This window comes from Coregonus clupeaformis, chromosome 30 (genome assembly GCF_020615455.1).
Source record: "Coregonus clupeaformis isolate EN_2021a chromosome 30, ASM2061545v1, whole genome shotgun sequence".
Taxonomy (NCBI): Eukaryota; Metazoa; Chordata; class Actinopteri; order Salmoniformes; family Salmonidae; genus Coregonus; species Coregonus clupeaformis.
In genome coordinates, this window is record NC_059221.1 from 20753760 (window position 1) to 20781221 (window position 27462).

The 27462-nt window shown below is 42.7% G+C and overlaps 2 protein-coding genes across 2 annotated transcripts in view; both read right to left on the reverse strand.

The window, feature by feature from the left end:
- Nucleotides 1-2619: 2619 nt before the first annotated feature.
- On the reverse strand, nt 2620-16747 carry LOC121546696 (synaptophysin-like). Its single transcript, XM_041857926.2, has 7 exons — nt 16660-16747; nt 15161-15226; nt 5480-5604; nt 5087-5285; nt 4671-4862; nt 4223-4555; nt 2620-3935 (listed from the first exon to the last, which is right to left on the reverse strand). The coding sequence occupies exons 1-6, from the start codon at nt 16675-16677 to the stop codon at nt 4253-4255; spliced, it is 903 nt and encodes a 300-aa protein (XP_041713860.1). The 5' UTR covers nt 16678-16747; the 3' UTR covers nt 2620-3935; nt 4223-4252.
- Nucleotides 16748-17430: 683 nt separating this feature from the next.
- LOC121546475 (voltage-dependent L-type calcium channel subunit alpha-1D-like) overlaps nt 17431-27462 on the reverse strand; it is a 30395-nt gene continuing 20363 nt past the window's right edge. The window contains exons 23-46 of the mRNA XM_041857746.2: nt 26793-26880; nt 26128-26235; nt 25989-26041; nt 25711-25857; nt 25411-25612; nt 25097-25255; nt 24535-24645; nt 24327-24410; nt 24027-24047; nt 23593-23778; nt 23416-23481; nt 23236-23327; nt 22903-23062; nt 22619-22746; nt 22332-22428; nt 21822-21924; nt 21606-21707; nt 21237-21361; nt 21034-21144; nt 20262-20839; nt 19854-20170; nt 19634-19746; nt 19085-19462; nt 17431-18758 (exon numbers count right to left, since the gene is read on the reverse strand). Of these exons, the coding sequence (XP_041713680.1) occupies nt 18552-18758; nt 19085-19462; nt 19634-19746; nt 19854-20170; nt 20262-20839; nt 21034-21144; nt 21237-21361; nt 21606-21707; nt 21822-21924; nt 22332-22428; nt 22619-22746; nt 22903-23062; nt 23236-23327; nt 23416-23481; nt 23593-23778; nt 24027-24047; nt 24327-24410; nt 24535-24645; nt 25097-25255; nt 25411-25612; nt 25711-25857; nt 25989-26041; nt 26128-26235; nt 26793-26880 (3736 nt within the window). The 3' untranslated portion in view covers nt 17431-18551. The remainder of the gene's footprint in view (nt 18759-19084; nt 19463-19633; nt 19747-19853; nt 20171-20261; nt 20840-21033; nt 21145-21236; nt 21362-21605; nt 21708-21821; nt 21925-22331; nt 22429-22618; nt 22747-22902; nt 23063-23235; nt 23328-23415; nt 23482-23592; nt 23779-24026; nt 24048-24326; nt 24411-24534; nt 24646-25096; nt 25256-25410; nt 25613-25710; nt 25858-25988; nt 26042-26127; nt 26236-26792; nt 26881-27462) is intronic.

Consider the following 27462-nt stretch of genomic DNA (forward strand, 5'->3'; position numbering starts at 1 on the left):
ATAGCGAGCTCCGGGCACTACTGAACATCAGCACATAGTACAGCATAAACAATACATATGATCTACAAGATTAGAGACATAGACAAGACATTTAACCTTCAACAGAATAATTTCAAGTTTATTTGATTTTGTTTCACATGGATTCCATAGAATAAGAATACAATAGATATTTATTTTTCTTCTGAATTGTCATAGTCATTATCATAAATACTAATAAGAATACATCATACACAATAAACACAGCACTATCCAAAGGCATAAAGAGTATCACAAGACATCATTCACCACTAACAACAGAGTATATGGTTTTCATTGAGCATATTTATAAGAACTACAGAGAGAGAGGAAAAGAGAGAGTGAGGTAAAGAGAGCTAGAAAGAGAGAGAGAACACAGAGGAAGAGAGAGAAAGTCAGGTGCCTCTACACCGCCTGATAAAAAAAAAACGGATTCAAAAAATGAAAGAATCCAAAACTGCATAATGGAATAATATGAATGAAAAACAATATCAGTTTCCGTTGTGATGATAACTGTGGAAGCAAAATCTATCGCTCCAGACACACGCCTGTCCTCTTACCATTTGGCAATCCAGTTTTTCTTCTATCCAAACAGAGGATTGGCAGTACAGCAGGTAGGCCAACCTGATTGTTGTAGCACGTGTGTCTCTGTGCTTTGTGTGAAATATAGCGGAGCTGCTCTGTGCTGTCACCTTATGATGAGCCAAACATACATCATATTAGTTAATATGCTGTAACACTTATTTGCCACTTGCTTTTCCCCCTTCAATTTTGTTCCAGGCTGCTTTAAGTCCAGGAGTCAGACATGCAAAACCTTTGTTTTGAGAGTAAAGGGGATGCAGGATTAATTTTTTTATATTGGAAATAAGATACTGTTCAGAACACTTCAGTTGGCTAAATTAATATGTTAAAAGTACTGTAAGTATTTCCTATGGCTTGTGTATGGTCTTGAAAACGGCGCAAATTGTGCCATACTGATTTAGTTCTGTGTAAATATTTGCATGCTTTTTGATCAGATGAGCATTAGAAATGGTGATTAAACATGATGACTAACTCTGTCTGATGACTCATCCCTAGACTATATAAAAACAGGAATGGGTTCTGGACCAAATTTGTCGGATGCTGATTTCTAAACTACATTACAATCCAAATAAATAAAAACACGATGCCCCTTAACATCAATTGGCTTCCCTGATTCACAACCTCAAATCATCTCTAAATAAGAGCGTTGATAGCACACTACGTACAGCAGTTTTTAGGAACAGCATAATATTAGCAAAATACCAATTGCTACCATGCTAACTACATTTTCATTATCCTAGATGCATTTAGGACTTTTTTACATTTCAGCTTTTAAGAGATTCTCTGGAACAAACATAGCTACAGTCATATGAAAAAGTTTGGGCACCCCTCTGAGGCTGCATAATAATTTACTCTGTCGTCACAGAAAATGATCACAGTGGCATGCCATTCATTTTCTAATAAAAGCTGAGTACTGGGATATTGTCCAGACAAAGATTTTTAGTGTAGCAATATTAAGTTGTATGAAATTAAATCAGATGTGAAAAATAGGCTATGCAAAAATGTCTGCATTCTGTTGATTTGAATACCTGTAACTACTTAGCACTGATTAATTGGAACACACAATTGGTTTGGTGAGCTCATTAAGCCTTGAACTTCATAGACAAGTGCATCCAATCATGAGAAAAGGTATTTAAGGTGGCCAATTGCAAGTTGTCGTTCTCTTTGACTCTCCTCTGAAGAGTGGCAACATGGGGGCCTCAAAGCAACTCTCAAATGACCTGAAAACAAAGATTGTTCAACATTATGGTTTAGGGGAAGGCTACAAAAAGCTATCGCAGAGATGTAAGCTGTCAGTGTCCACTGTGAGGAACATAGTGAGGAAATGGAAGACCACAGGCACAGTTCTTGTTAAGGCCAGAAGTGGCAGGCCAAGTAAAATATCGGAGAGGCAAAGGCGAAGGATGGTGAGAACGGTCAAAAACAGCCCACAGACCACCTCCAAAGACCTACAACATCATCTTGCTGCAGATGGTGTCACTGTGCATCGTTCAACAATTCAGTGCACTTTGCACAAGGAGAAGCTGTACGGAGAGTGATGCGGAAGATGCCTTTTCTGCACACACGCCACAAACAGAGTCGCTTGAGGTATGCAAACGCACATTTGGACAAGCCAGCTTCATTTTAAAATAAGGTGCTGTGGACTGATGAAACAAAGCTTGAGTTATTTGGTCATAACGAGGGGCGTTATGCATGGCGGCAAAAGAACACTGCGTTCCAAGAAAAACACTTGCTACCCACAGTAAAATGTGGTGGGGGTTCCATCATGCTGTGGGGCTGTGTGGCCAGTGCCGGTACTGGGAATCTTGTTAAAGTTGAGGGTCGCATGGATTCCACTCAATATCAGCAGATTCTTGGGAATAATGTTGAAGAATCAGTCACAAAGTTGAAGTTACGCCGGGGCTGGATATTTCAACAAGACAACGACCCAAAACACTGCTCAAAATCTACCCGGGCATTTATGCAGAGGAACAAGTACAATGTTCTGGAATGGCCATCCCAGTCCCCAGACCTGAATATCATTGAGAATCTGTGGGATGATTTGAAGCGGGCTGTCCATGCTCGGCAACCATCAAACCTAACTGAAGTGGAGATGTTTTGTAAGGAGGAATGTTCCAAAATACCTTCATCCAGAATCCAGACACTCATTAGAGGCTATAGGAAGCGTCTAGAGGCTGTTATTTTAGCAAAAGGAGGCTCTACTATATATTGATGTGATTTTTCTGTTGGGGTGCCCAAATCTATGCACCATTTTGATGCATATTGAACATGTTCTGTTAATCCAATGAACCTAATTTCACTACTGAAATATTACTGTGTCCATCAGTTATTTGAGAGATCAAAATGAAATTGCTGATCCAAACACCCAATTATTTATAAATGGAAATCATGGAAATTGTCAGGGGTGCCCAAACTTTTTCATACGACTGTAAGTCATTGCTTGAGTAATATTTCGATGAAAAATATAAAAGACAATGAACACAAGTTGTAATGAATGTAACCTATGTTAAACACATAAATCACTGCTAACACATCTCTCATTCTTCTCTACTCGCTCTCTGAATTCATCGTTCTTTTTGCTTTCTTTTTTGGCTTCATCCTTTGCCATCACGTCTATTCCGCTCTATCCCTTCAAACTCACTCAGTAATGTTGAACAAATAAAAAAGCACAGTGAGAAAATAGAAAAGATGGAACTCTATTCTGAAAACGAAGAAACAAAAACATAAAAATTGAGGGGAAAAAAGGATATAATAAAGGATATAAATAAAATAAACACACAACATAAATATTAGAGAACGACGAGGGTTGAACTGTGACCTAAACAGAACTGAAGTAAATACAATTGAATAACTCTGTGCTCTACATCTGTTGTATAACAACTAATATGGAGCACACAATTATTCAACTGTGTACATATATTTATATATTAATATGTTGATATTTACACAGCACAGACAAATACATTCTCCCAAGTTAAATATTACTACCATTATTGTCCTTCATTTAAGTGTTATTCCCATATAAGATAGATCTTTGTAGTTTTCTAAAATATTGTATTCAAGTTTTTCCTCATATGATCAAACGGACAATCCCCTGTTGTCTTCTAGAGTTAAACACATCAACAGAAGAAACAGCATGTTACAGTAAGGACCCATTTCCCCCTCACCAAAATAACCCAAATGGACACGGTGTTGCTAAATTCCCCTCCCAAGACCCCACCTTCTTCCATCCCTCCCTCCCTCCTCTTGTCAACTCACAGATGCACAAACAGACAAACAGAGGAGTGTGGAATTGTGGATGGTGGTCAGGCACCACACACCCAAATCACATGGTGGCCCTGGAGAGAGAGAGAGAGAGAGAGAGAGAGAGAGAGACAGAGAGAGAGAGAGAGAGAGAGAGAGAGAGAGAGAGAGAGAGAGAGAGAGAGAGAGAAAGAGAGAGAGAGAGAGAAAGACAAAGGGAGAGAGAGAGAGAAATTACAACTAATGTATACATAAAGCTTATGAAGATGTCATAAAGCCACAGTCTGCATTCCCTTTGGAAGAGTAACATTATTACAGTATTTCTCACAGTCGTTTAACTCTGTATTCTCAGTATTGCTCCATCATATGCATTGACACTCACCATCTTCCAGCTGCTGTAGGGTGGACCAGCTCACATTTGATTGGCGAAGGAGGTGGGCTGTTGTTCGTATCCCCCCTGCTGATAGTCTCCGCCTCCCTCGGTGTAGCCGCCCTGGCCATAGTCGGGCTGGTAGCCTCCCTGGGTGCCGGCATAGGCGTCCCCCTGCTGTGCGTAGCCCTCTTGCCCATAGCCTTCCTGGCCAAAGGACTCTGGAGCAGGCGCCTTCTCCTGGGAAGGTGCATATGTGCCTCCGAAGGCTGCCATCCAGCCGGTCTCCTTGAACACAAACCACAGGTTTCCTCCCCACAGGATCAGGTTCAGGAAGCCAAAAGCCTGGGGGGTGAATTGGAAAAAGAAGAAGAAGAAGTCAATATGTTGTAGTACAGGGTTTTTCTGTCATATCCTTTTACTAAACACACCATTAGAAATGAATTCCTGAAAAACGTACCACAGATGTGTTGAGACCAGAGACCACGGGGTCGTGGACTTCACGGCAGCGGTTCTCCGGTTCGTCGCAGGCCTCGATCAGTAAGACGACCTTGTCTGGGTCAGTGGCTGCCTTCACATCCGACAGACCTTTAGCCCAGGCAGAAGAAGCCACCAGCCAGAAGAAGGTGAACACAGACGTCACGACGAAGTCCTGAGGAGCATCAAGTTATAAAGCATTAGCAACATACATATTCATCATCATCAATCTGAAAGTCCTCATCAGAAACGTAATCAATCTCATCATCATCATCATCATCATTATCATTATCATTATCATCATTATCATTACTAGGATATTAGTAATAGTAGCAGAGGTAGTGGAATATGGTATGGAATATGCCTACTAGATACAAGAAGAGCGAAAGACAAACTCACAATCTGGGCTCCCTTGCAGCCTTCACGGTATTTCTCCAGAATGAAAACGTACACAGAAAGGGCTGCCATGGAGTAGAGGAAGGAGAAGACACCGACGGTGACAAAGAACTCAGCTGAGGAGGAGTAGTCTCCGATCAGGAACAGACGCTCAGGGCTTTCCCCCTTACAGGTTGGGGCATCGAAGTACACCTGATGTAGCCTGGCAAGGACAAGGGAAGATGGTAGACAGAGAGAGAGAGAGAGGAAGAGAGACATCAAATTGGGTTAACATAGTTTAATATAGATTAATGTTCCACCCCTGACGTTTGCAGCCCAGTGGTACTGTAAAAATGACAGACAAACCATATTTGTGCGGGTTCAGGGGGTTATGTGTGACTGATTAGGCATACTGACCTGAATGGATACTCAAACTTCACCTCAATGCTCAGGTCACTCTCTGACCGGTTTTTACACTCCACACTCATCTTGAACATGCCAGAGTAGCTGCCGCATGTCGAGAAAGCAAAGATAGCAAAGATCTGAAAGATACAGAGAGAGGAAGAGAAGATGAGAAGAGTTAGAAACAGCACGTCGAAGTAAAAGGGAAGTGAAAGAGAAGGGGCGGAACAATTTCACCACCTGCTGTGTCTTCTGCACTCCAATGTTCCACCAATCACAGCAGGCTGTTGACAAAGGCACCCAGAGTGCAAATCAATGCGGTTATATCGCCACGTTACAGAGCTACACCTGTTGCCATGGTTACTCTGACACCTAAAGTTGTGCACTTTTGTATAAAGAAAATACAATAAATGTAAAACAACATGTTTGGTTGATATGGATGTACTACCGGTTGGACCAAATAAGTGATGATCTACTCTATGTACCAGGCTAAAGTCCTACAGTACTACAGTACTGTAACCCAGCGCTTGTGCACGTGAACGCTTATCTACTCTCTTACACACACACGAGCGTGCACATAGACACACTCTCACACATCGGAGAATAGACAGCCAGCTATTTTTACCACACCCTCCCTTCCCTGCAGGCCAGATCCGATTGGATGGAAAATCTGGCTATTAATCTGACGGAGGTCCACCTCCATCTGTCACTAAAGGACGCTGCACAGGGCTACTGTACACACACACACACACACACACACACACACACACACACACACACACACACACACAAAGGCATGGACGCATGTGTGCGCAGCTGCGCAAATACACGCACACCTATCGTATACCAATCTGCTCTCATACTCTGGAATACATTGCTCTAAATAGTCATAATATATTTCAACATGGCTTCACCAAGCCTTCAAATATACACAGATTCATCCACACTCCTCTATTGATGAAAAACTGTACACATGGTACACAGAAATTATTCTCTTGTCTCATTTATATCTACAGCACTAACACAGTCACACCTCCTCCACTTCCTCTCCTTATTAACAGGTTTTAATAATGATTGGAGAGGAGTGTGAGGGGAGGGGATGATCATGAAAAACAAAACAGATTGGATATAGGCATGCATGAAAGATGGAAGGAGGACTTTTTGTATGAAGAACATGCAGATCTAGCACCAGGCTAGTTAGCTCTCCCACATCTTTCAACATAGTTACTCTAAGTTCACAACATATGCCAAATGATCCTCTTGTAAGATTTTAGCTAGTCTCACATACACAGTAACATAGATGATCATCCTTTTCCTTGATCTGCAACAAACAAGAACTTCAAGGCCTGGTTTATTAAGATGCATTGTCTGTTTACACTGATTTGCTGGTTGCAACAAGCATTACTGCACCATTATTGCTGTTATTATTGCTGGTGCAGCACAACATTTCAACCAATATGTTATGTGTTTAATCTAACTACTTGTAAACCCTTTATAAATCCTTCATAACATATACCTTAATGTTAAGTGTTACCAATTTGACTACGGTTTCACTAACAAGAGGTTGAGGTAAAAAAAAAGGGCAAAGGAATGATGGAAAGATGTTGAAGAAAGAGAGACAGAGGCAGGCTGCACACAGTGTCAGATACTATGGTAACGCTATTGGCAACATTGAGCATAGAGGGGGGAGGGGGCACAGGGAGGTTCCCACTGACATGGTAAATGTTGCAGTGCTCTCACATAAATTCACTACCACTATTCAAACATGCACAAACACAAGCACACATGCATAAAAGCAAAGGAACTTGTCTGTCGGCCCTGCATTAAAGACCAAAATTGCTTTTAAAAAATTGGGGGAAAAATGTAATAACACATATGGAATCATGTAGTAACCAAAAAAGTGTTAAACAAATGAAAATATATTTTATATTTGAGATTCTTCAAATAGTGTGATGAGGTAATTTTGAAGGAGTCAGGCGCAGGAGGGTACATCACAGAATAACAGGATTTATTCTGAACCACAGAATTACGCAGTAATGCGTAAAAACACCTCAGTGCGCAAAACAGGCGCACTAGAAAATACAAAGCACACAGGGAATATTCCCGGCGATACAAAATACACGGAGCTCCACCGAGCTTCTCTCTCCTCGACAATAAACAATCACACACAAAGACAAGGGGGCAGAGGGAACACTTACAGTGCCTTGCCAAAGTATTCATCCCCCATGGCATTTTTCCCATTTTGTTGCATTACAACCTGTAATTTAAATTGATTTTTATATGGATTTCATGTAATGGACATACACAAAATAGTCCAAATTGGTGAAGTGAAATAAAAAAAATAACTTTTTTCAAAAAATTCTAAAAAATAAATAATGTATCCGAAACTTTGAACATCCCACGGAGCAACATTAAATCCATTATAAAAAAATTGAAAGAATATGGCACCACAACAAACCTGCCAAGAGAGGGCCGCCAACCAAAACTCACGGACCAGGCAAGGAGGGCATTAATCAGAGAGGCAACAAAGAGACCAAAGATAACCCTGAAGGAGCTGCAAAGCTCCACAGCGGAGATTGAAGTATCTGTCCATAGGACCACTTTAAGCCATACACTCCACAGAGCTGGGCTTTACGGAAGAGTGGCCAGAAAAAGCAATTGCTAAAAGAAAGAAATAAGCAAACACGTTTGGTGTTCGCCAAAAGGCATGTGGGAGACTCCCCAAACATATGGAAGAAGGTACTCTGGTCAGATGAGACTAAAATTGATACTTTTGTCCATCAAGGAAAACACTATGTTTGGCTCTCATCACCCCGAGGACACCATCCCCACAGTGAAGCATGGTGGTGGCAGCGTCATGCTGTGGGGATGTTTTCCATCAGCAGGAACTGGGAAACTGGTCAGAATTGAAGGAATAATGGATGGCGCTAAATACAGGGAAACCTGTTTCAGTCTTCCAGAGATTTCAGACTGGGACGCATACTGCTAAGCATACTGCTAAAGCAACACTCAAGTGGTTTAAGGGAAACATTTAAATGTATTGGAATGGCCTAGTCAAAGCCCAGACCTCAATCCAATTGAGAATCTGTGGTATGACTTAAAGATTGCTGTACACCAGCAGAACCCATCCAACTTGAAGGAGCTGGAGCAGTTTTGCCTTGAAGAATGGGCAAAAATCCCAGTGGTTAGATGTGCCAAGCTAATAGAGACATACCCAAAGAAACTTGCAGCAGTAATTGCTGCAAAAGGTGGCTCTACAAAGTATTGACTTTGGGGGGGTGAATAGTTATGTACGCTCAAGTTCTGTTTTTTTGTCTTATTTCTTGTTTGTTTCACAAGAAAAAATATTTTGCATCCTCAAAATGGTAGGCATGTTGTGTAAATCAAATGATACAAACCCCCCAAAAATCCATTTTAATTCCAGGTTGTAAGGCAACAAAAGAGGAAAAATGCCAAGGGGGGTGAATACTTTCGCAAGCCACTGTATATATATATGTACTGATGAGGGGATATGAACCAGGTGTGTGTAATAAACAAGACAAAACAAATGGAATGATGAGATGAGGAGCGGCAGTGGCTAGAAGGCCGGTGACGACGAACGCCGAAGCCTGCCCGAACAAGGAGAGGAGGCAGCCTTGGAGGAAGTCATGACAAATAGCCACCCTTTGCCTTGATGACAGCTTTGCACACTCTTGGCATTCTCTCAACCAGCTTCATGAGGTAGTCACCTGGAATGCATTTCAATTAACAGGTGTGCCTTCTTAAAAGTTAATTTGTGTAATTTCTTTCCTTCTTAATGCGTTTGAGCCAATCAGTTGTGTTGTGACAAGGTAGGGGAGGTATACAGAAGATAGCCCTATTTGGTAAAAGACCAAGTCCATATTATGGCAAGAACAGCTCAAATAAGCAAAGAGAAACGAGACTCCATCATTACTTTAAGACATGAAGGTCAGTCAATACGGAACATTTAAGAACTTTGAACGTTTCTTCAAGTGCAGTCGCAAAAACCATCAAGCACTATGAAGAAACTGGCCCTCATGAGGACCGCCACAGAATGGAAGACCCAGATTTACCTCTGCTGCAGAGGATAAGTTGCAGCCCAAATAAATGCTTCACAGAGTTCAAGTCACAGACACATCTCAACATCAACTGTTCAGAGGGGACTGTGTGAATCAGACCTTCATGGTCGAATTGCTGTAAAGAAACCACTACTAAAGGACACCAAGAAGAAGAAGAGACCTGCTTGGGCCAAGAAACTAGAGCAATGGACATTAGACCGGTGGAAATCTGTCCTTTGGTCTGGTCCAAATTTGAGATTTTTGGTTCCAACCACAGTGTCTTTGTGAGATGTGGTGTGGGTGAACGGATGATCTCCGCATGTGTAGTTCCCACCGTAAAGCATGGAGGAGGAGGTGTTATGGTGTGGGGGTGCTTTGCTGGTGACACTGTCTGTGATTTATTTAGAATTCAAGGCACACTTAACCAGCATGGCTACCACAGCATTCTGCAGCGATACACCATCCCATCTGGTGTGGGCTTAGTGGGACTATGATTTGTTTTTCAACAGGACAATGACCCAACACACCTCCAGGCTTTGTAAGGGCTAGTTTACCAAGAAGGAGAGTGATGAGTGCTGCATCAGATGACCTGGCCTCCACAATCCCCCGACCTCAACCCAATTGAGATGGTTTGGGATGAGTCGGACGGCAGAGTGTGTCACAACCCTATCTGTTTCACCTGTCTTTGTGATCGTCTCCACCCCCCTCCAGGTGTCGCCCATATTCCCCAGTGTATTTATACCTGTGTTCTCTGTTTGTCTGTTGCCAGTTCGTTTTGTTTTGTCAAGCCTTCCAGCGTTTTTCCCCTTGCTCCTGTCTTTTTCAAGTTCCTGTTTTCTAGTTTTCTCTGTTTTGACCATTCTGCCTGCCCTGACCCTGAGCCTGCCTGACGTTCTGTACCTTGTCACACCACCCTGGATTATTGACCTCTGCCTGCCCTTGACCTGTCGTTTGCCTTCCCCCTGTTTTTGTAATAAACGTTTGTTACTTCGACACTGTCTGCATCTGGGTCTTCTCCTGAAACGTGATAGAGTGAAGGAAAAGCAGCCAACAAGTGTTCAGCATATGTGGGAACTCGTTCAAGACCATTGGAAAAGCATTCCATGTGAAGCTGGTTGAGAGAATGCCAAGAGCGTGCAAAGCTGTCATCAAGGCAAAGGGTGGCTATTTGAAGAATCTCAAATATAAAATATATTTAGATCTGTTTAACACTTTTTTGGTTACTACATGATTCCATATGTATTATTTCATAGTTTTGATGTCTTCACTATTCTACAATGTAGAAAATAGTCAAAATAAAGAAAAACCCTTGAATGAGTAGGTGTGTCCAAACTTTTGACTGGTACTGTATATTAAAAATATATATATATGGGGGATCGGAAATGATGCAGACAATTACATTGATGGAAGCCACAATCTATCTGCAATATTAAAGCTGATCTCCCCCCCAACAAAAAAAACATGAGTACACACACTCTCTGAGTTAGAATCAGCGTTGTTTATAAATACCTGCTTATCAGATTTGATAGCTGATTCAGACAAGACTGAAACCACAGGTATTCCTAAATAAACTTGGGTAAATGGATAACTGAAGTTAAGACATTGATTGATACATGAGCATAAATGGACGTTGTAGGACCACAAGTCTAGCCATCAACATGTAAGTACTCTATGTATGCTCTCAAGCTTCTTTCTGCCGCAGAGTTTGGCAATAACCCAAAGTGTGATGGAACTAACAGCTTCAACCAATCACATCTCCTCTAAGCTAGGGGCAGGGGAGTGGGCAGGGAGCCCTGGCAATAAGTCTGAAAAGGTTTAACATATAAACTCCTTACCATATACACTCCTACAATCAGCAGCTTTGATGAGCAACACCTGTAACCACTTATAGAAAACTCAAATCAAATCAAATTTAATTTCTCACATGTGCCGAATACAACAGGTGCAGACCTTACCGTGAAATGCTTACTTACAAGTCCTTAATGAACGGTGCAGAGTGAGAAAATATTTGCTAAATAAACTAAAGTATTAAAAAATAACACAATAAAATAACAATAAGGAGTGGGTACTGGTACCGAGTTAATGTGCAGGGTTACGAGTTATTTCAGGTAATTGAGGTCATACGTACATATAGGTAGGGGTAAAGTGACTTTGCATAGATAATAAACAGCGAGTAGCAGCAGCATAAAAAAAAGGGGGTCAATGTAAATAGTCCAGGTAGCCATTTGATTAACTGTTCATCTGTACTGGCCAGACTGTTACAGATGAGGGATACATTATTATCAATTCAATAGATAGTTCAATTGAAGTCCAGCTCTGTTAATGTATTGACCACACAGTATGAAAACTGGTCTTACAGTACAACAATGTACTGAGTGAATCAGTAAAGCAAATATGTAAACTGAGCAGTTAACTGTAAATCCCAGGGTAAGACACAATAACCCTCTTTCACAAGCATAACCTGGGGCAGGATGTTGTTATGGTAGACACAGTGGTTAACCACTCTCTCTACAGCTTTAGGTTCGTTTGGGGAGATTTCGATGTGTCTCCCATCATCAATCAAAACTAGGCTTTGTCAGCACACAGCTCCCAAGAGAGAGTACAACAGCAATGAGTCATACACACGCACACTCTCTCTCTCTCTCTCTCTCTCTCTCTCTCTCTCTCTCTCTCTCTCTCTCTCTCTCTCTCTCTCTCTCTCTCTCTCTCTCTCTCTCTCTCTCTCTCTCTCTCTCTCTCTCTCTCTCTCTCTCTCTCTCTCTCTCTCTCTCTCTCTCTCTCTCTCTCTCTCTCTCTCTCTCTCTCTCTCTCTCTCTTTTTTTTTTTTTTTTTCTCTCTCTCTCTCCCTCTCTCTCTCTCTCTCTCTCTCTCTCTCTCTCTCTCTCTCTCACACACACACCCACACACACACACACACATACATACATACATAGCTGATTACAAGCACAGGCATGTATCATCATCGATTCATGCTCAAAGAAACACAAAACAGGGTTGAGCATCCTAAATCACAAACATATATTTTTCCGTACATACTACAAATAAGAAGCATCTAGGGTTTAATGACAGGCCATTTATCTCGCTTTACTACAGAGGGCAACACCCTAGGACTTCTGCTTTCAGAAGATTAATAATTCAAACCAAAAACACCCATGTGACCTTCAAATCCATCAGACACACACACTGAAAATCAGGAACAGCAAGGTGTGTGTGTACTGTACAGGTACTGTATTGCCATATGAATGAACTGACATGACGTATGATTATAGGTAGGCTAATCTGTCGTGGACAGACTACGTAACATAAATAGTATGGTAAGGTCTGTCAAAAGACTTGGATGAGGCGACTAATGAGCCACAGTAGTTCCGGTGCTTTGGTTTTCCGTCACTGGTTAGTTGGACGTGTCAGGATTGGGTGACGGTGGTGCTTAAAGTGGGGGCGGGGATTTCAAGCAATGATTTCAAGCAATGATTTCAAGCTGAATGTTTTTGGGAAGTGGGGCGGGTTGTTTGGCTGAGAATTTCCGTTTAGGGGGGTGGAGACTTCGCTAGTCTCATTAGTATATTTTCTTATACATCTACCCCCAGAACATAATCGAGCATCTGATGTAATTACGCAAGATTTTTGTTCCGGGTTTCCGAGATTTTAGGTAGGGCTATCGTAAATGAATGTAATGCAACCTAGGAGCTACATGTGACTTGTAAATGGGTAGAATGCTCTGGTCTTCTGCCTGTGTGCTGCTGCAGCCATGGAGGTTTGTTAACCATGTGACCCAGAGAAGCAGTGATGTGATGTTCAAGCACTAGCAGTCCCCCGGGGAAGGACTATAGACAAAGTCATGCTGTCAGATCTGTCCTCTCAGTCTCTGCTGCCCTGTGTTATTCTGCCCTGCTGTGAATTAGAGTAGAACATTGTTTGGGTATCTTCTGTTAATATCCTGATGTTGCTTTTTGTTTGTCGGTGTATGTGTCTTCTCATAAATTAATCCTATTCTTTCAATCAACCAATCGTCATGGCATTCTACCAAAGTGAGTCAAAATGGAACATGGAAGGAAGCGATGTCATTTATTTTACCTTCCTCAATGAGGGCATACATTGATCTGATCTGTTTAGCGACAATGTGTGTGAGTCAGTGGTGACTAATAACTGTGTATTGTCAGCGTGTGTGTGTGTGTGTGTGTGTGTGTGTGTGTGTGTGTGTGTGTGTGAGAGAGAGCATGTCCTAGTTCTGATGCTGTAATGTCAAATAGTTGAGAAAGAAGTGGCAAAGATGTACTGGAGAGGTGTTCCTAATTACAAATTATGTACATAGTACACAGTACATTCATATTTTGTCCAAATTATTACAGTAATTTCTGCTTTACATCATTATTCTGAGAGGGAGACAGTGAGATTCAATGAGACTCCTCTTTGTAGAAATCTACATAGAGGAATACATCTAGCCCTTGGCACAAAACACTTTGGCAGAGGGGTCACACTGTGTTACTGAATAAAGAGAAAAAAGAGAACATCAAGAATGAAGAAACTTGATGTGGATCTGAAGTACATTTTGTGACATTGGCGTGTGGAACGCTTTATCACAGATTCATCATGAATTGCCCATCAAAGATTGTCATGTTGCAGCACAATACAACAAATAGTCCAGATGTATAATATAGAGCATTGTGGTGACTTTGTAACATGAAGAATTGTAAAGGTAAACAGACAAGCAAATAGCGGTTATAGCAGCGATTCAGATTCAGCACCATGGATAGCACTCAATTGAAACCCAACAATTTGACATTTCAGAACCCCTGACCATGGACAGCACCTGTTTCAGGCAATGCTGCAGCAACGCCAATGGCCACTACTCCCCAGGTTAAAGTTAGGTGTAGGCCTATACTTAATCGTTATGTGCCACTTCCAAAACATGAAACTGTAGTGAAAAATAAAAGGCAACACTGTGATTAGCCCTTAGAGGGAGCAACTACACAACTCCTAAAAAAGCAACAATAGTAACTACATCCAAATGCATGAGAGGTGGTCACAAAATAGATTACAGGTCAAAAGGCTAAGGTGTTGTGAGTTAACCATCTGGTGAATCAGATAGGCCTACACAACAAACTCCACAGGAGAGGAGACAGAAATAGTGGGCTGGATGGTTTGAACATAGATTTGTTACAGTTACCAGACCATGATCGAATTACAGTAACACGGTATCACTGAAACGACGTCGAACTTTCAAGAGACCTGCTTGCCGGTGGTGACCGAGTAGCAGCAGCGAGTGGGAGGATGGGCAGTTCCATTCCCCTCGCGCTGCTTGTCTGTCGTCACGAACACAAAGATTCACGTAGCTTTTTCTGACCTCTGCGTGACAGAAGGACACGTTCTGACACGGTACAGGGACACAACATCACTATAACAGGGCCTACCTATAGCATAATATATAGGCCTATCATTTATAGCTTTTAAGTGTATTGGTTGAAACCATCACAGTCAGATTGTATGCGTGCAATAGTCCTACGTAATACTCTCCGTAGACTTCCACACCCACGCATGCGCGCAGAAAGGATACGTGCGCGCACTTACCATGACATCTCACACGCTCACTCCCATCATAAACCAAATAATGAAACATTGTATGAAAACGGTAACTTACCCATTGTAGGATTTTCATAAATCCTAAAGGCTGTTTGATTATGGTGAACTGCCCGGTGGCCACCAACTGTCAACACAGAAATCAACAATCAACATTGTCTTCAGAATTTGTCGAACAGCTTAGATTCTAAACATATTAAATCACAATCATAAGCCGTGCGCACAATCAATCAATAGGACACACAGGTTATCTGACAGACTCGAATGATCTTTTGAATGTTTGTAGTGTGTATGCCTACTGTCGCCTACATGAATTGTCAGCATATCTGTTTTTACCCTACAGTTTGCAGCTGAAGCGGTGATACAATAATCTTTCTCATGCTGTCATTTGTTCGCATGGTCATCACAAAAGGCTAGTAGGCGACAGTAATTTTATTATTTGACTTGGGGGCGACAGGCCGGGTGACAAAGCACACATCGTTTAGGGGAGACGAGAGAGAGCGGAAGAGAGACAGAGCGAGAGCGAGAGCGGGAGCGAGAGAGAGAGACAGACAGTATTAAAATTAGACAAAGCTGCTTATCCCACATGTTTCTCTGTTCGCCAACGCTTGACAAACAAGCACTCTACTAGGAATTAAGACAGAACGAAAATCTCGAGTCACCCGGGTGGGCCCTTAGTTTTTGCTATAATTTGTAAAGCCTTGCCATGTGCGGGTGAATGCGACACATCAGTCGCAAATGAAGGCGGTGTGTCGGTCTGTGAGCGCCGCACTGAAGCCATAGCCTATCGATTCACCTCGGAATATTTTACTTTTAACCCCCGGTCGGTCTGCCGCCCCTCATAAATTGATAGGCCTATAATAATCCTCGCTATGTTGCGGTATTGATTAAATAGGGTCAGTCGCTATTCCTCTTGATTTACACTCTCCTTTCCACCCTCTGACATAGGCTACTCTGCACAGACCACATAGGCTTCATAGATAGACTAAGAGACAAATAACCCCCTCAAAATACATTCAGTCAACGATTCTATTAGTTAAATAGCAGTGACTGTATGCAGTGCAGAGCAATTATCTCTGCTATCCTACAACCAATAGCTGTCACCTCAACTAATAGCCAGGATGTGTTGAGCCTATTTGTCTGCGTGTTTTGAAATGCTGTTAAAGACAAATTGCGCATAGTATCTTGTTCAATTCTTTGGACTGTTGGACCATGGTCTATTTATGAGCCAACCGCTCCACTGCACCAGTCCACTGCTGGTGCAAAATTGGCTAAACCACATGCAATCTATCACGCCTGTATTGCGGTGTTTTGCGCTCAGTGCTCGGCAATTCGTTCACATGAGACGACCACTGAAAGCACTGCATTTCAGACTAACCGTCCGCCGCTTTACAATTACAGCGTTCCCTCTCCCCTGTTATAATGATGGTATATTGTTTCCCCCCAAAACGCTTGTGTCAAAGTGCGCATTCTGCAGGAATGCCAAATGATGGCTTATCAGATATTTAAATGAAATGAAAACAATGTTTGATAGTGCTGATTTTCATCCCAGAGCCCTACCTGGTTCACAACATCCATCTTGGCCGCCTGCTTGTAGATAAGAGGATCAGAGGGGTGGAGGGAGGGAGGCGTTACATCCTAAACAGCCCACGGGGGGACAAGGGTAAAGAGATGGGAATAGCTGTATTACGTCACAAACTCGTCGAGGACATCTGGAGCGTAAAGACGTCAGAGAAGTCATTGGACATAGAGTGATGACGAGCTCGACAGCTTGGCCAATCATATGGCTGCATTATTCTAGGGGACTACAGAGATTGCCACAGGGATAACAGAGAGACTACACCAATGTGTGCATGCATACGTCTTTTACTACGTTGGTTAGGTGGGCACTGGGCAGGTTTTACATTTCATTATATTGTAGAAACAATCGAGCTGCACTGCCAACAAGTCTAAGCTTCAGGGCTTCAGTTTGACGCTCATACATCTATAAACCATTTCACACTGTTTGATACTATTAAGCCTACTAACATTTTGTTTTATTGTCACGTACACCAACATCCCAGACAACGGATCTAAAATAGCCTAATACACCTATTGAATTATATTCTATGTGCTTATAATACAGTATTTTTGTATCAGCTTTCAGGCTGCTCATGATGTGAGAAATCAAACAAGAACTCCAGTAGCCTAGTTTAAGTGGGCGCTGACCATGGCCAGCCTTGTAAGTCTTTATTTATCTTCCTTGCTGAAAAACAATAACACCTGAAAATCAGCCACTAAGCCAAGTGTTGCCATGGTAATTAAAGAGGAGTTTCTAAATGTAGAATGGAGTGGTCCAAGGAAACACAGATGTTCTCCATCTGCCAATGCACTAATGAGTCATTATGTAATTCATGTTTCTTTTGTTCCTTAAAATCATGAAATTGTACAATCTCTATAATTATCTAGATATATACAGTGCTTACCAGTTTATAAATAACTACATTCTTACCAGTTATTTAATAAAAGTCGTCTCCACTATCTGCAATGACTGAATTCCAGACTCACTAAATGAACTGCATTACAACTTTGAGAAAAACACATGACACTTTATTAATGTACACACAGAAATACCTGACATTTCAAAGTATTAGCAGTCACAATAAAACAAAACTAACAATTGTTATTATTACGTTTACAAGTTGCTTTCCTCTTGACCATATATGTACATAAATACTAATTATCACTGAGGAAGATTAAGATGACTGTCATGAGAATCTTCTGTGGCATTTCTGTTTATATAATTATTAATGACATGGTTCAAATGTCTAATGCTAATGCTAGGCTAATGCTTCATTGGGCAACTGACATGACACACACAAACCCTGTTTCATGATCTATGGTTACAACTGGAGCTGACTTGCACAATAGACAAGGTGTTTATTCATTTGTTGGATTTATGCCTGCTTTTAATATTTTTCTACGGTCTTAGCAGGGTGATTGTATGATTTGGGGGTACATAAAGTGACAGCAAATCAAGTTCAGTACAAAATAGAAATACAAGGCAAAAATGCCGCTTTTGAAATAGCGATAAATACTTCATAGCAGAATAAGAATTGTAATCACGTTCGGAAGGCTATAGTACAGTGCACTCTTACATTGGAATAACTTTTAAAGTGTATTGTGGCCAAACCTCAATAGTTGCTCTATGTATATGCTGTTAAATTTAGTCTGGTTATTTCAGACTCTTGTTCAAGACACACTGATGCTTTCAACAAAGAAAAATTACCTGAGAAGATCTGGAAAAGAAAAATACCCTGATCAAAGAGACATTGACAGTTTTCTAAGATCAATAGCTTGCTGCATCATTCTTACCCCCATTTTGATGGAGACAAAGCTCTATCTCGTTGCCCTCCCTCCCTCTCCCCTCCCTTCCTCTCCCCTCCCTTCCTCTCTGTTTCCTCTCTCTATTCTCAGTAGGAAATCACACAGTTCATCTCGTCAGCCAGCTCCTCCTCGAAGCGTCCTATTGGCTGGCCCGCCGAACGGGTCAGCAGGTCTGTAGCTGCGTTCTCCATCTCATCAATGGTCATGTTACATGCGTCCGCGATCTCTCGCTTGGCGAAGTTCACAAACTTTGGGTCTCTTGCATAGAGGCCCAAGCCTTCCGATATCAGGATCTGTGGGAGAGTAAGGAGTGTTGTGAAACAGTGAACACAAATCTCTCTCTCAACCACCTACAGCATACAAGTGTTTATTGAATATTCATAAACACTCTAATAGAGGAACTTTCATGGGGTGTAAATCACTGACTAACTTCGGGAAATTGAAATTCATAGAAATTCCGCAGGAAAGCTATTTTTGAGGTGAATTACTGAGGCTTGTAGTGCACTTGACTTCTCCACTCACTATTACCCTGATGAAGTACCGTATATCCTAAGCAGTATGTAGCCTTGGGACTTTTATCTTACTCTCATCAGGACATCGTATTTCATCCATCACTTACCGATTCCACCAGGCTGTCTGCACTGCCCTTCTCTATGAGGCTCTGGCTGATCTGGGAGGGCACCCTGCCATTGGTGTAGCTCCTGTTCTGGGGCGTGGGCACAGGGAGTGTCGGGGCTCCAGGGTACCAGCCACTGGGCCTGGTTGCAATAGCAGGGAGACTGGAGGTGGCCTGGGTCCTGTCTCCCCACACCTGCTGGGTGCCCCTGGCCTCATCCACCAGCATCAGAGGGGCGTAGAGCAGACGCCCTCTCTTTGCTGCTGCTGATGATGCTGCTGACACCCCTGCTCCTGGTGTCGACCCTGCAGGTCCTCCTCCATTGTTGGCCCAGGAGGCCGAGGACATGGAGGAGACACTGCTGCGGCGGGAGTCAAGGGTCTGGAGGAGGATGGAGGACAACACCAAAAGGACAATGAGTAAAATCTTGATTTCTATTATTACATTCAACAGCTTTCAATTCCACATTCCAAATTTGGTACCAAATCAAAATGTCTCTCTGATTCATGTGAGCATTGGATTACTATTCTTTTGCATGTGTCTGTGTCTTACCAGTCTGGATCTGCATGGGGGTGAGTTACTCTCGTACGTGCCAGGGATGGGGATGTCATCCACGCTATGCTGTGCCCTCAGACACTGGATGTTAAAGGAGGGCGGCTTACGACCTGGAAGGGAAAATACATGGAAATGTATTAAGACTGTCACTGGGTGTTTCTACTTCTACTGATTCCACTGGTGTTGAGGAGAAAGACTGTGACGATGTGATGATTACCTGCAGGAGTAGGAGGAAGAACACGTCTCCGGACATATTGCTCCAATCCATTACCGTTGCCATTGCCATTGTAGCCGTTTCCATTGTAGCCATTTCCGTTGTAACCATTGCCAGTGTAGCCACTCATACTACTTCCGATGGCGCTACCTCCATTCATGCTACCTCCATTCATACTGCCATTGTAGACGTTCCCATTCATGCCGTTTCCATTGGCGTAGGGCACTCCTGCAGCTCTCCCATTGGTGAAGTTAGGAGTAGGACTCTGCATGTACTCTGACGGGATAAGGGATGCTGCAGGTTGCTCTTGATACACATGCCTGTGAAGTTGAGGGAAAGGGAACACTTATGAATACACACACACTCTCTGACTCTTCAACCCAGATCCTCTTCTCTCCCCTTTCCACTCACCCGTTGTTTGTTGGCATGCCCACTGGGTACTGTGGGTAGTACACCTGCTGTTTAGTGGAAGTTTCACCTCCTCTTCCCTCCATCACTGGCTCTGGTTGAGGTGGGGCAGGGGCTGCCTCTAACACTATTTGAGGTGCCTCTGGTTCTGGTGGGGCTAACACTATTTGAGGTGGGGATTGAGCAACCACCTGTGGCGGAGAAGCAACTGGGGCTGGTTGAGGTTGGGATGGGGCATTTGGTGGGTTTGCGGCTGGTGCTGGTTGGGGAGGGGATGGATCTTTTGGTGGTGATGCGGCTGGGGCTGGTTGGGGCGGGGGTGGGGCTGGTGCTTCTTCTAGTGGAGGGAGGGCCTCAGATCTTGTGGGCTGTTCCATCACTACATCAAAGGATGAGAGAGCTGATTCTGGTTTCTCGCTGACTGTCAATGGCTGTTCTGTGACCACGTCGCTGGATATTGTGGGCTCGACGAAGGGCTCCATGAAGACAGTGGTGGTGCCCTCCTCCATGTCAGCTGGCATGTGAGTGGTGGATGGAGTATTTGTGGCAGAGGTGCCAGGATCTTCGAAAACGTTGTCATTCTGGAGGGATGGGGAAACAGAGAGATTTGCTTTAATATACAGTCAACTGTTTTTTGTTGTAAATATTATAAACATTTATTATGCTTACCTATTGTATGTGATATTTGCTTATTTGAGCGATGTCAAATACAGAGAACAGACAAATCACTTCAGTAGATACTGTTTTGATACACTAACGACAGTCAATCACTTACCTTGAAGAACTCTTCATCCAACTCTCCCTCTACACCCTCCTCATCCTCTCCCTCCATTGCCAAGGCCAGATGCAACTCTGGGGCCAGTGCCTGCAGTGACCTGAGCCCTGCCTGACACACACAAACACACAAAGTGTGATACACAAACACACACACAAAGACACCAAACAGTAACAACAAGTGTTGCCAGGTAACTGGGATACCTGGAGAGAGTCTTTCTTGTCCTTTCCCTTCTTCTTCCTCTCCCTCTCCTTCCTCTTGCGGAACTTCTTAAAGTAGTCCTGGATCAGGAAGCTGGCATAGAACTTCCCACAAGTCACCTCTTCCCCTGAGTCAGGAAGAATTGTAACAGAGGAGAACAGGGAGAAAATACATTTTAAACAAAGGGAGGAGGCAAATGGGAAAGTGATAGAGACAAACTAAGAGAAAAAACACAGAAAATAGGGAGATACAGAAAGAAACCTGTATTTCTGTAACATGAAACTGCATAAACTACCATTAGAGTGGTCTGCATGGTTATACGCTAATAAGTCTCTGTCTAGTTGGCTGAAATGGCACCTCCTGTGGCTTACCTCTAGGGGGTGGAATTACCTCTTCAAGGAGCTTGGGCTTAGTGCGCTTCCATATCTTCTTAATGATGGCCCTGAGCTCCTCATTGTCCTGGTCAACAGGCCCTAGTGACGAGACACAAGACCTTTAAAAACACAGGAGTAAAGGCCGCAAGCACCACTGCACTAAATAATTATGTGTGAATGATACACTCTGTGTCTGTATGTGACCTAACTGACCCTCGGTCTTGATCTTGAGTGAGGTTCTGACTAGCGCAAACAGGGTGGCATTGAAGGTGACTGTCCCGTCACTGAGCAGCGGCACGTTCATAGCAACCAGCCTCTGACAGGACGAGCAAGCAGATGGAATATAGTCAGAGAGGAAGGGAGGGAGGAGGGGAGTGGAGGTGGAGCATTGAGGTGGGGGTCTTAATTGGATTGGCAGGGGGAAGAGAAGCCAGCCAAGACTGAGGGAGTAAATTCCACTGACAGAGTGAGTTCATCATAGTCTCACTAGATTAGACATGCTTGTATGTCTGGTTACAGAGGGACTGTAGGAGATGTAGCCTGTCTTCATATCTTAAGTGGGAGTCTGACCTTGATTGATAAAAAATGTATGTAAAGGATATAATTCTCACTGCACAATATGTGACATATATCAAACATTCAATTATATAAATATTAGAACCTAATACGTTTATTATAATTTCATTTATTCAACCTTTAACATTAAAATGTGATCTGCCCTACCTTGCAGGCCACACGATGGGGGCACAGTTTGCCAAAACCAAGGGGTGGCTGGATCCTGCGCAGCATAGTGACCACATCGATATGTTTGATTCGACCCCTGCAACACAGACAAAAACAGCCCAATTAAAGGACCAAATGGCGGAAAGGGACGAGAAGAGAGAAATGAGAAAAAGAAAGATAGAGGACAGACATACAGAAGGGGTTTCCTGAATAAAGACCATATCCCTTTTATCCTTTTTCAATGTTAAAAGAAAAAGCTAAAAGAGATAGAGAGAGTGGTCTCTTACGTGGCCTCTGGGTCATAATCCGACCAGACTCGTTTGAACTCGTCCAGGTGATGAGTACCCAGTACAGTCCAATCTCTGGTCAGGTACTCAAAGTTGTCCATGATGACAGCAATGAACAAGTTAATGATCTGAGAAGAGTAACACAGAGTGTATCAATCACAGCTGGTCTACTTCAGATTGGCTGCAGTCAACATATTTTGATTGAACCTTTATGTATACAAGTTGGTCTCATTGAGATGAATTTCTCTTTTGCAAAAGACACCTCTCACAGACAGTTGTCTCACCAGGAAAGCGCAGAGCATGAAGAAACTGATGAAGTAGATGTAGGCCAGGTTGCTGCCGCACATGTTGTCATCCCCGGGCTCAAAGTCTGACTCGGGGTCACAGGGTCTCCCTGGCAACGCTGCCAACATGATCTCCTGCCACTGCTCTCCGGTGGCACACCTACAGGAAGAGCACACACGTTAGGACTGAGGAAAGGAAAGAAGACACAGGAGGAAGAGGAGAGGAGAGGAAAGAATGGGGGATGAAAGGTTGAAGAGAAGAGAGGAAAAATAAGAGAAGAAATGGAAGCTTCTACCTATCTACTATTTCTCTCTATTTCCTTCAAAAATCACCTGAAGAGCAGCAGGACAGACATGAAGAAGGTCTGGAAGTTGTTGTTCCTGTTGATATGCGAGTTGTCATCTATAGCAATCTTTCCAAACGTCTGCAAAAGGTTAGAGAATAGGGCATATTGTCACCAGCTGCATTTTAAAGACTTTTGAAGGGGATACAATGAATGGGAGGAGACCCACCTGCATGCCAATCACAGCATAGATGAAGAAGATCATCGCAATAAGTAGACCGACATATGGTAAGGCCTGTGAAAGAGGGGGAGGTATAAACATACATTTTATTTACAAAATCTAAATCATACACCAGTGTGTATGTATGTCTGTCTGTCTTGGCATCTGTTTGAACATAGCACTGACCTGGAGGGACTTGACAAAAGTCCAGAGGAGGGTTCGAATGCCCTCCCCTTTGCTGAGCAGCTTGACCAATCGCAAGACTCGGAACAAACGAAAGAATGTGATGGACACTTTTCCGCTTTCCTTCTTGGCCACGGGTGGAGCTCCGGGTACGGCTACAGCTGCGGCTTTGGCTGCAGCCTCGATTGCCTGGAGAGAAATACTGAGGTTTAGGGAACAGTTGCTTGTTTTCACACAATTCATTGAGAGACAAAGGAAATATGTAAAAAAATGTCTAATGCGAGAGAGAGGGACAGATAGTGACAGAGATAAAGAAAGAGAGCGAGAGAGAAAGAAAGAAAGAGAGAGACAGAGAGAAAGAAAGAAAGAAATAGAGAGGGAGAAAGAGAGAAAAAGAGAGAAAGAGAGAGAGAATTGTGTCCCTGTCGTGGTCTTACTTCAATATCCTCGTCTCCTCCCTAGATTGATGAGAGGTTTCAGAGATACCAGAGACAAGAAGAAAACAGAAAATATACATAGGATATCATTTAGTATATGACAGAACATACACAAGAGCATTATAAAGCTATTTGTTTGTTAGAGATGTTACAATGAATAACTGTACACAAATAGTTTTGTAGGCCTATATTGCAAGCATTTTCTATGTATCACGTTTCCCTGAAGTAAAGAAAAGAGTTGAAGATGGAAGAGATAAGGAAACATGAAGCAGCTAAAGGAGAGACAGAGAGAGTACTCACACTAAGCTCTGAGACCATGATGTCTAGCACACTGCCCACAACGATCAGAGCGTCAAAGGAGTTCCAAGCATCAATGAAATATTGCTGGATACACAGACACAGTCAATAGTATGGAACATTAGAGCATGTCATCGGAACATTACAACATGGAACATTAGAACACAGTATTGATATCAAAATGTGTCCACTGAAAGCCTGTTGAACTCACATGTGTTCTGAGCGCCAGTAGCTTGATGATCATCTCTATGGTAAATAGGGCAGTGAAGATCAAGTTGAGGATGTCCATCACAGCATTGAATGTTTTAGACTGCTCATAATGCTGCAGGGGGAGGACAGAGACACATAGCAATACATTACCTTTCATTACATTTTTACATTTTAGTCATTTAGCAGACGCTCTTATCCAGAGCGACTTACAGTTAGTGAGTGCATACATATATTTTTTTTTTTTCATACTGACCCCCCGTGGGAATCGAACCCACAACCCTGGCGTTGCAAACGCCATGCTCTACCAACTGAGCTACATCCCTGCCGGCCATTCCCTCCCCTACCCTGGGCCAATTGTGCGCCGCCCCATGTGTCTCCCGGTCGCGGCCGGCTACGACAGAGCCTGCATTAATTTTTAAAAAATCAGAATTTATCTTTCTCATGATAAACTATGTAAAGTATTTCCAATCACTTTCTAAAAAACGCTTTACAATCTTATTCCTGTTGTAATATATATGATGTGTAAATTATGACTGGGCATAGTAGGAACTGCAGTATTGTACCTGTACAGCCAAGGTGAGGGTGTTGAGAAGAATTAAGACAAACATGATGTACTCAAACTGGCTGGAGGCGATGATCTTCCAGAACTTTAGCTGGGACGGGTTTCTGGGAATGTAGATCTTGATGGGCTTGGCTTTCAGAGCATACTGTACACACTGTCTCTGTGGAGGGCAGGACAGGAGACACAGGGAACATGGGAAGTGAAGGGAAAGCTCGCATTCTCAGTACACTGAATGGCTTTCACATGATAATAAGGAACAGTAGCTTTGTGATTATGACGAACGTCATAATAAGTTATTCAAGGAAAATAACTAACTTGATTTTTGTTCAGTTCGCAGTTTTTGAACTCGGATTCTCCCTGTTCACGGAAAGTGATGATGACGAAACCCACGAAGATGTTCATCATGAAGAAGGCGATGATGATGATGTAGATGATGAAGAATATGGAGATTTCCACACGGTAGTTGTAGATAGGGCCGTGGTTCGCAGCATTGGCGTCAATGGCCTTGTACAGCAGCCTAAGAGTTTATAATAAGAGAGATTTAAACAAGAACAACAGCTTTACTGAATAAACAGATGGTCAGCATATATACTAATGCGTGGTCTTGGTACTCACTGTGGCCAGCCTTCAAATGTAGACACAGTGAACAGGGCCAGCATGCCCTGCAGCACATTGTCAAAGTTGAATTCACTGTTTTGCCATATCCTCTCTCTCACCATAGGGTGATTCATATCACCGTCCTTATACACCACAAACGTCCCCCTAAAACACAAAACACACACACACATAAAGCTATGCTTATTAGTAATCACATATAGTATGTAATGACAGGAATTTAAGTGAGGCATTGGCTAAGAGAAAGAGAAAATAAATGACAGAAAATAAAGTCTTACATGCACTCATATGGAGTGTGTTTAGCTTCATCGGTGCAACTGTAGAATCTGCCCTGTAACACACAGAGCAGACAAACACATTTCTTTATAACGAGAAGACACCACACAGAGTGTTTTCAAAAAAGCAATGACCAAGTACCTTGAAGAGCTGCACTCCAATACAAGCAAACATGAACTGGAGGAGCGTCGTGACGATCAAGATGTTTCCGATGGTTTTGATTGCCACAAACACGCACTGCACTACATTCTGTCAACAAAAGCAGAGACACAAGAGCACGTTTGTACAGTTATTTGAGAGACAGAGAGAGAGAGAGAGAGAAAGAGAGAGACAGAGAGAGAGAGAAAGAGAGAGAGAGAGGAAGAGAGAGAAAGAGAGAGAGAGAGAGAGAGAAAGAGAGAGAGGGGAAGAGGAAGAGAGAGAGAGACAGAGAGAGACAGACAGAGACAGAGACAGACAGAGACAGAGACAGAGACAGAGACAGAGAGAGAGAGACATACATACAGACAGGACAAACAGAGACAGACAGAGAGAGAGAGAGAGAGAGAGAGAGAGACAGACAGACAGAGAGAGAGAGAGATAGAGACAGACAGACTGAGACAGAGACAGACACACAGACAGACATACAGAGACAGCCATAGAGAGACAGAGACAGAGAGACAGAGAGAGAGAGAGAGAGAAAGACAGACAGAGACAGACACAGACACACACAGACACACACACAGACCGAGACAGAGACAGAGACAGAGACAGAGACAGAGAGAGAGAGAGAGAGAGAGAGGTGGTTAAAGTGGTCAAATGATTACCTTGAGTCCCTTGGCTCTGTTGATGGCTCGGAGAGGCCTGAGCACTTTGAGTACCCTGAAAATCTTGACCACAGAGATAGCGCTGGAACTGAGAGTATAAGAGAAGCACATAAGAGTGTGAGAATGGACCACACAGCACTTTTCTTGTCTGACTTGCAGAGAGTACTGTTACAGTATAATGTCAATATTATCAGGGCCAATGCTGTCCATGGAGCTGTAAAGGAACAGCAGTTCATCATCCTTCCAATGTCCCTTTTAGGACAGAATCAATTCAATTCCAACTTTATTGTCCTTGCAAATGGGAAATGTATTGTGTAGCCAGAGTATGTATTTCGTAAGACACAATAAATACAGTATACATAACAATACACACACACACACATACATACACACCGATAGCTGATCAAATCTTACATTCATATGTATAGCTAGCTAACTAGCTTGTGATGGCCGTTGATTCGATGGTCCATTAAAATCGTGGTACAGTTATTTTCAACCAACATTTACTTCGCAATACTTTCTTTGTTCTTTATTCAGAAGACACTAGCGTCTTACAAAATCCAAAAACCAGAGAATATTCAGAAAAATATTAACTCAAATGTTTGCACTGCGTGATGAGTTTCCTCACCATTTTATCTGCCGGACATCTAGCGTTTAAAAATATCTTTAA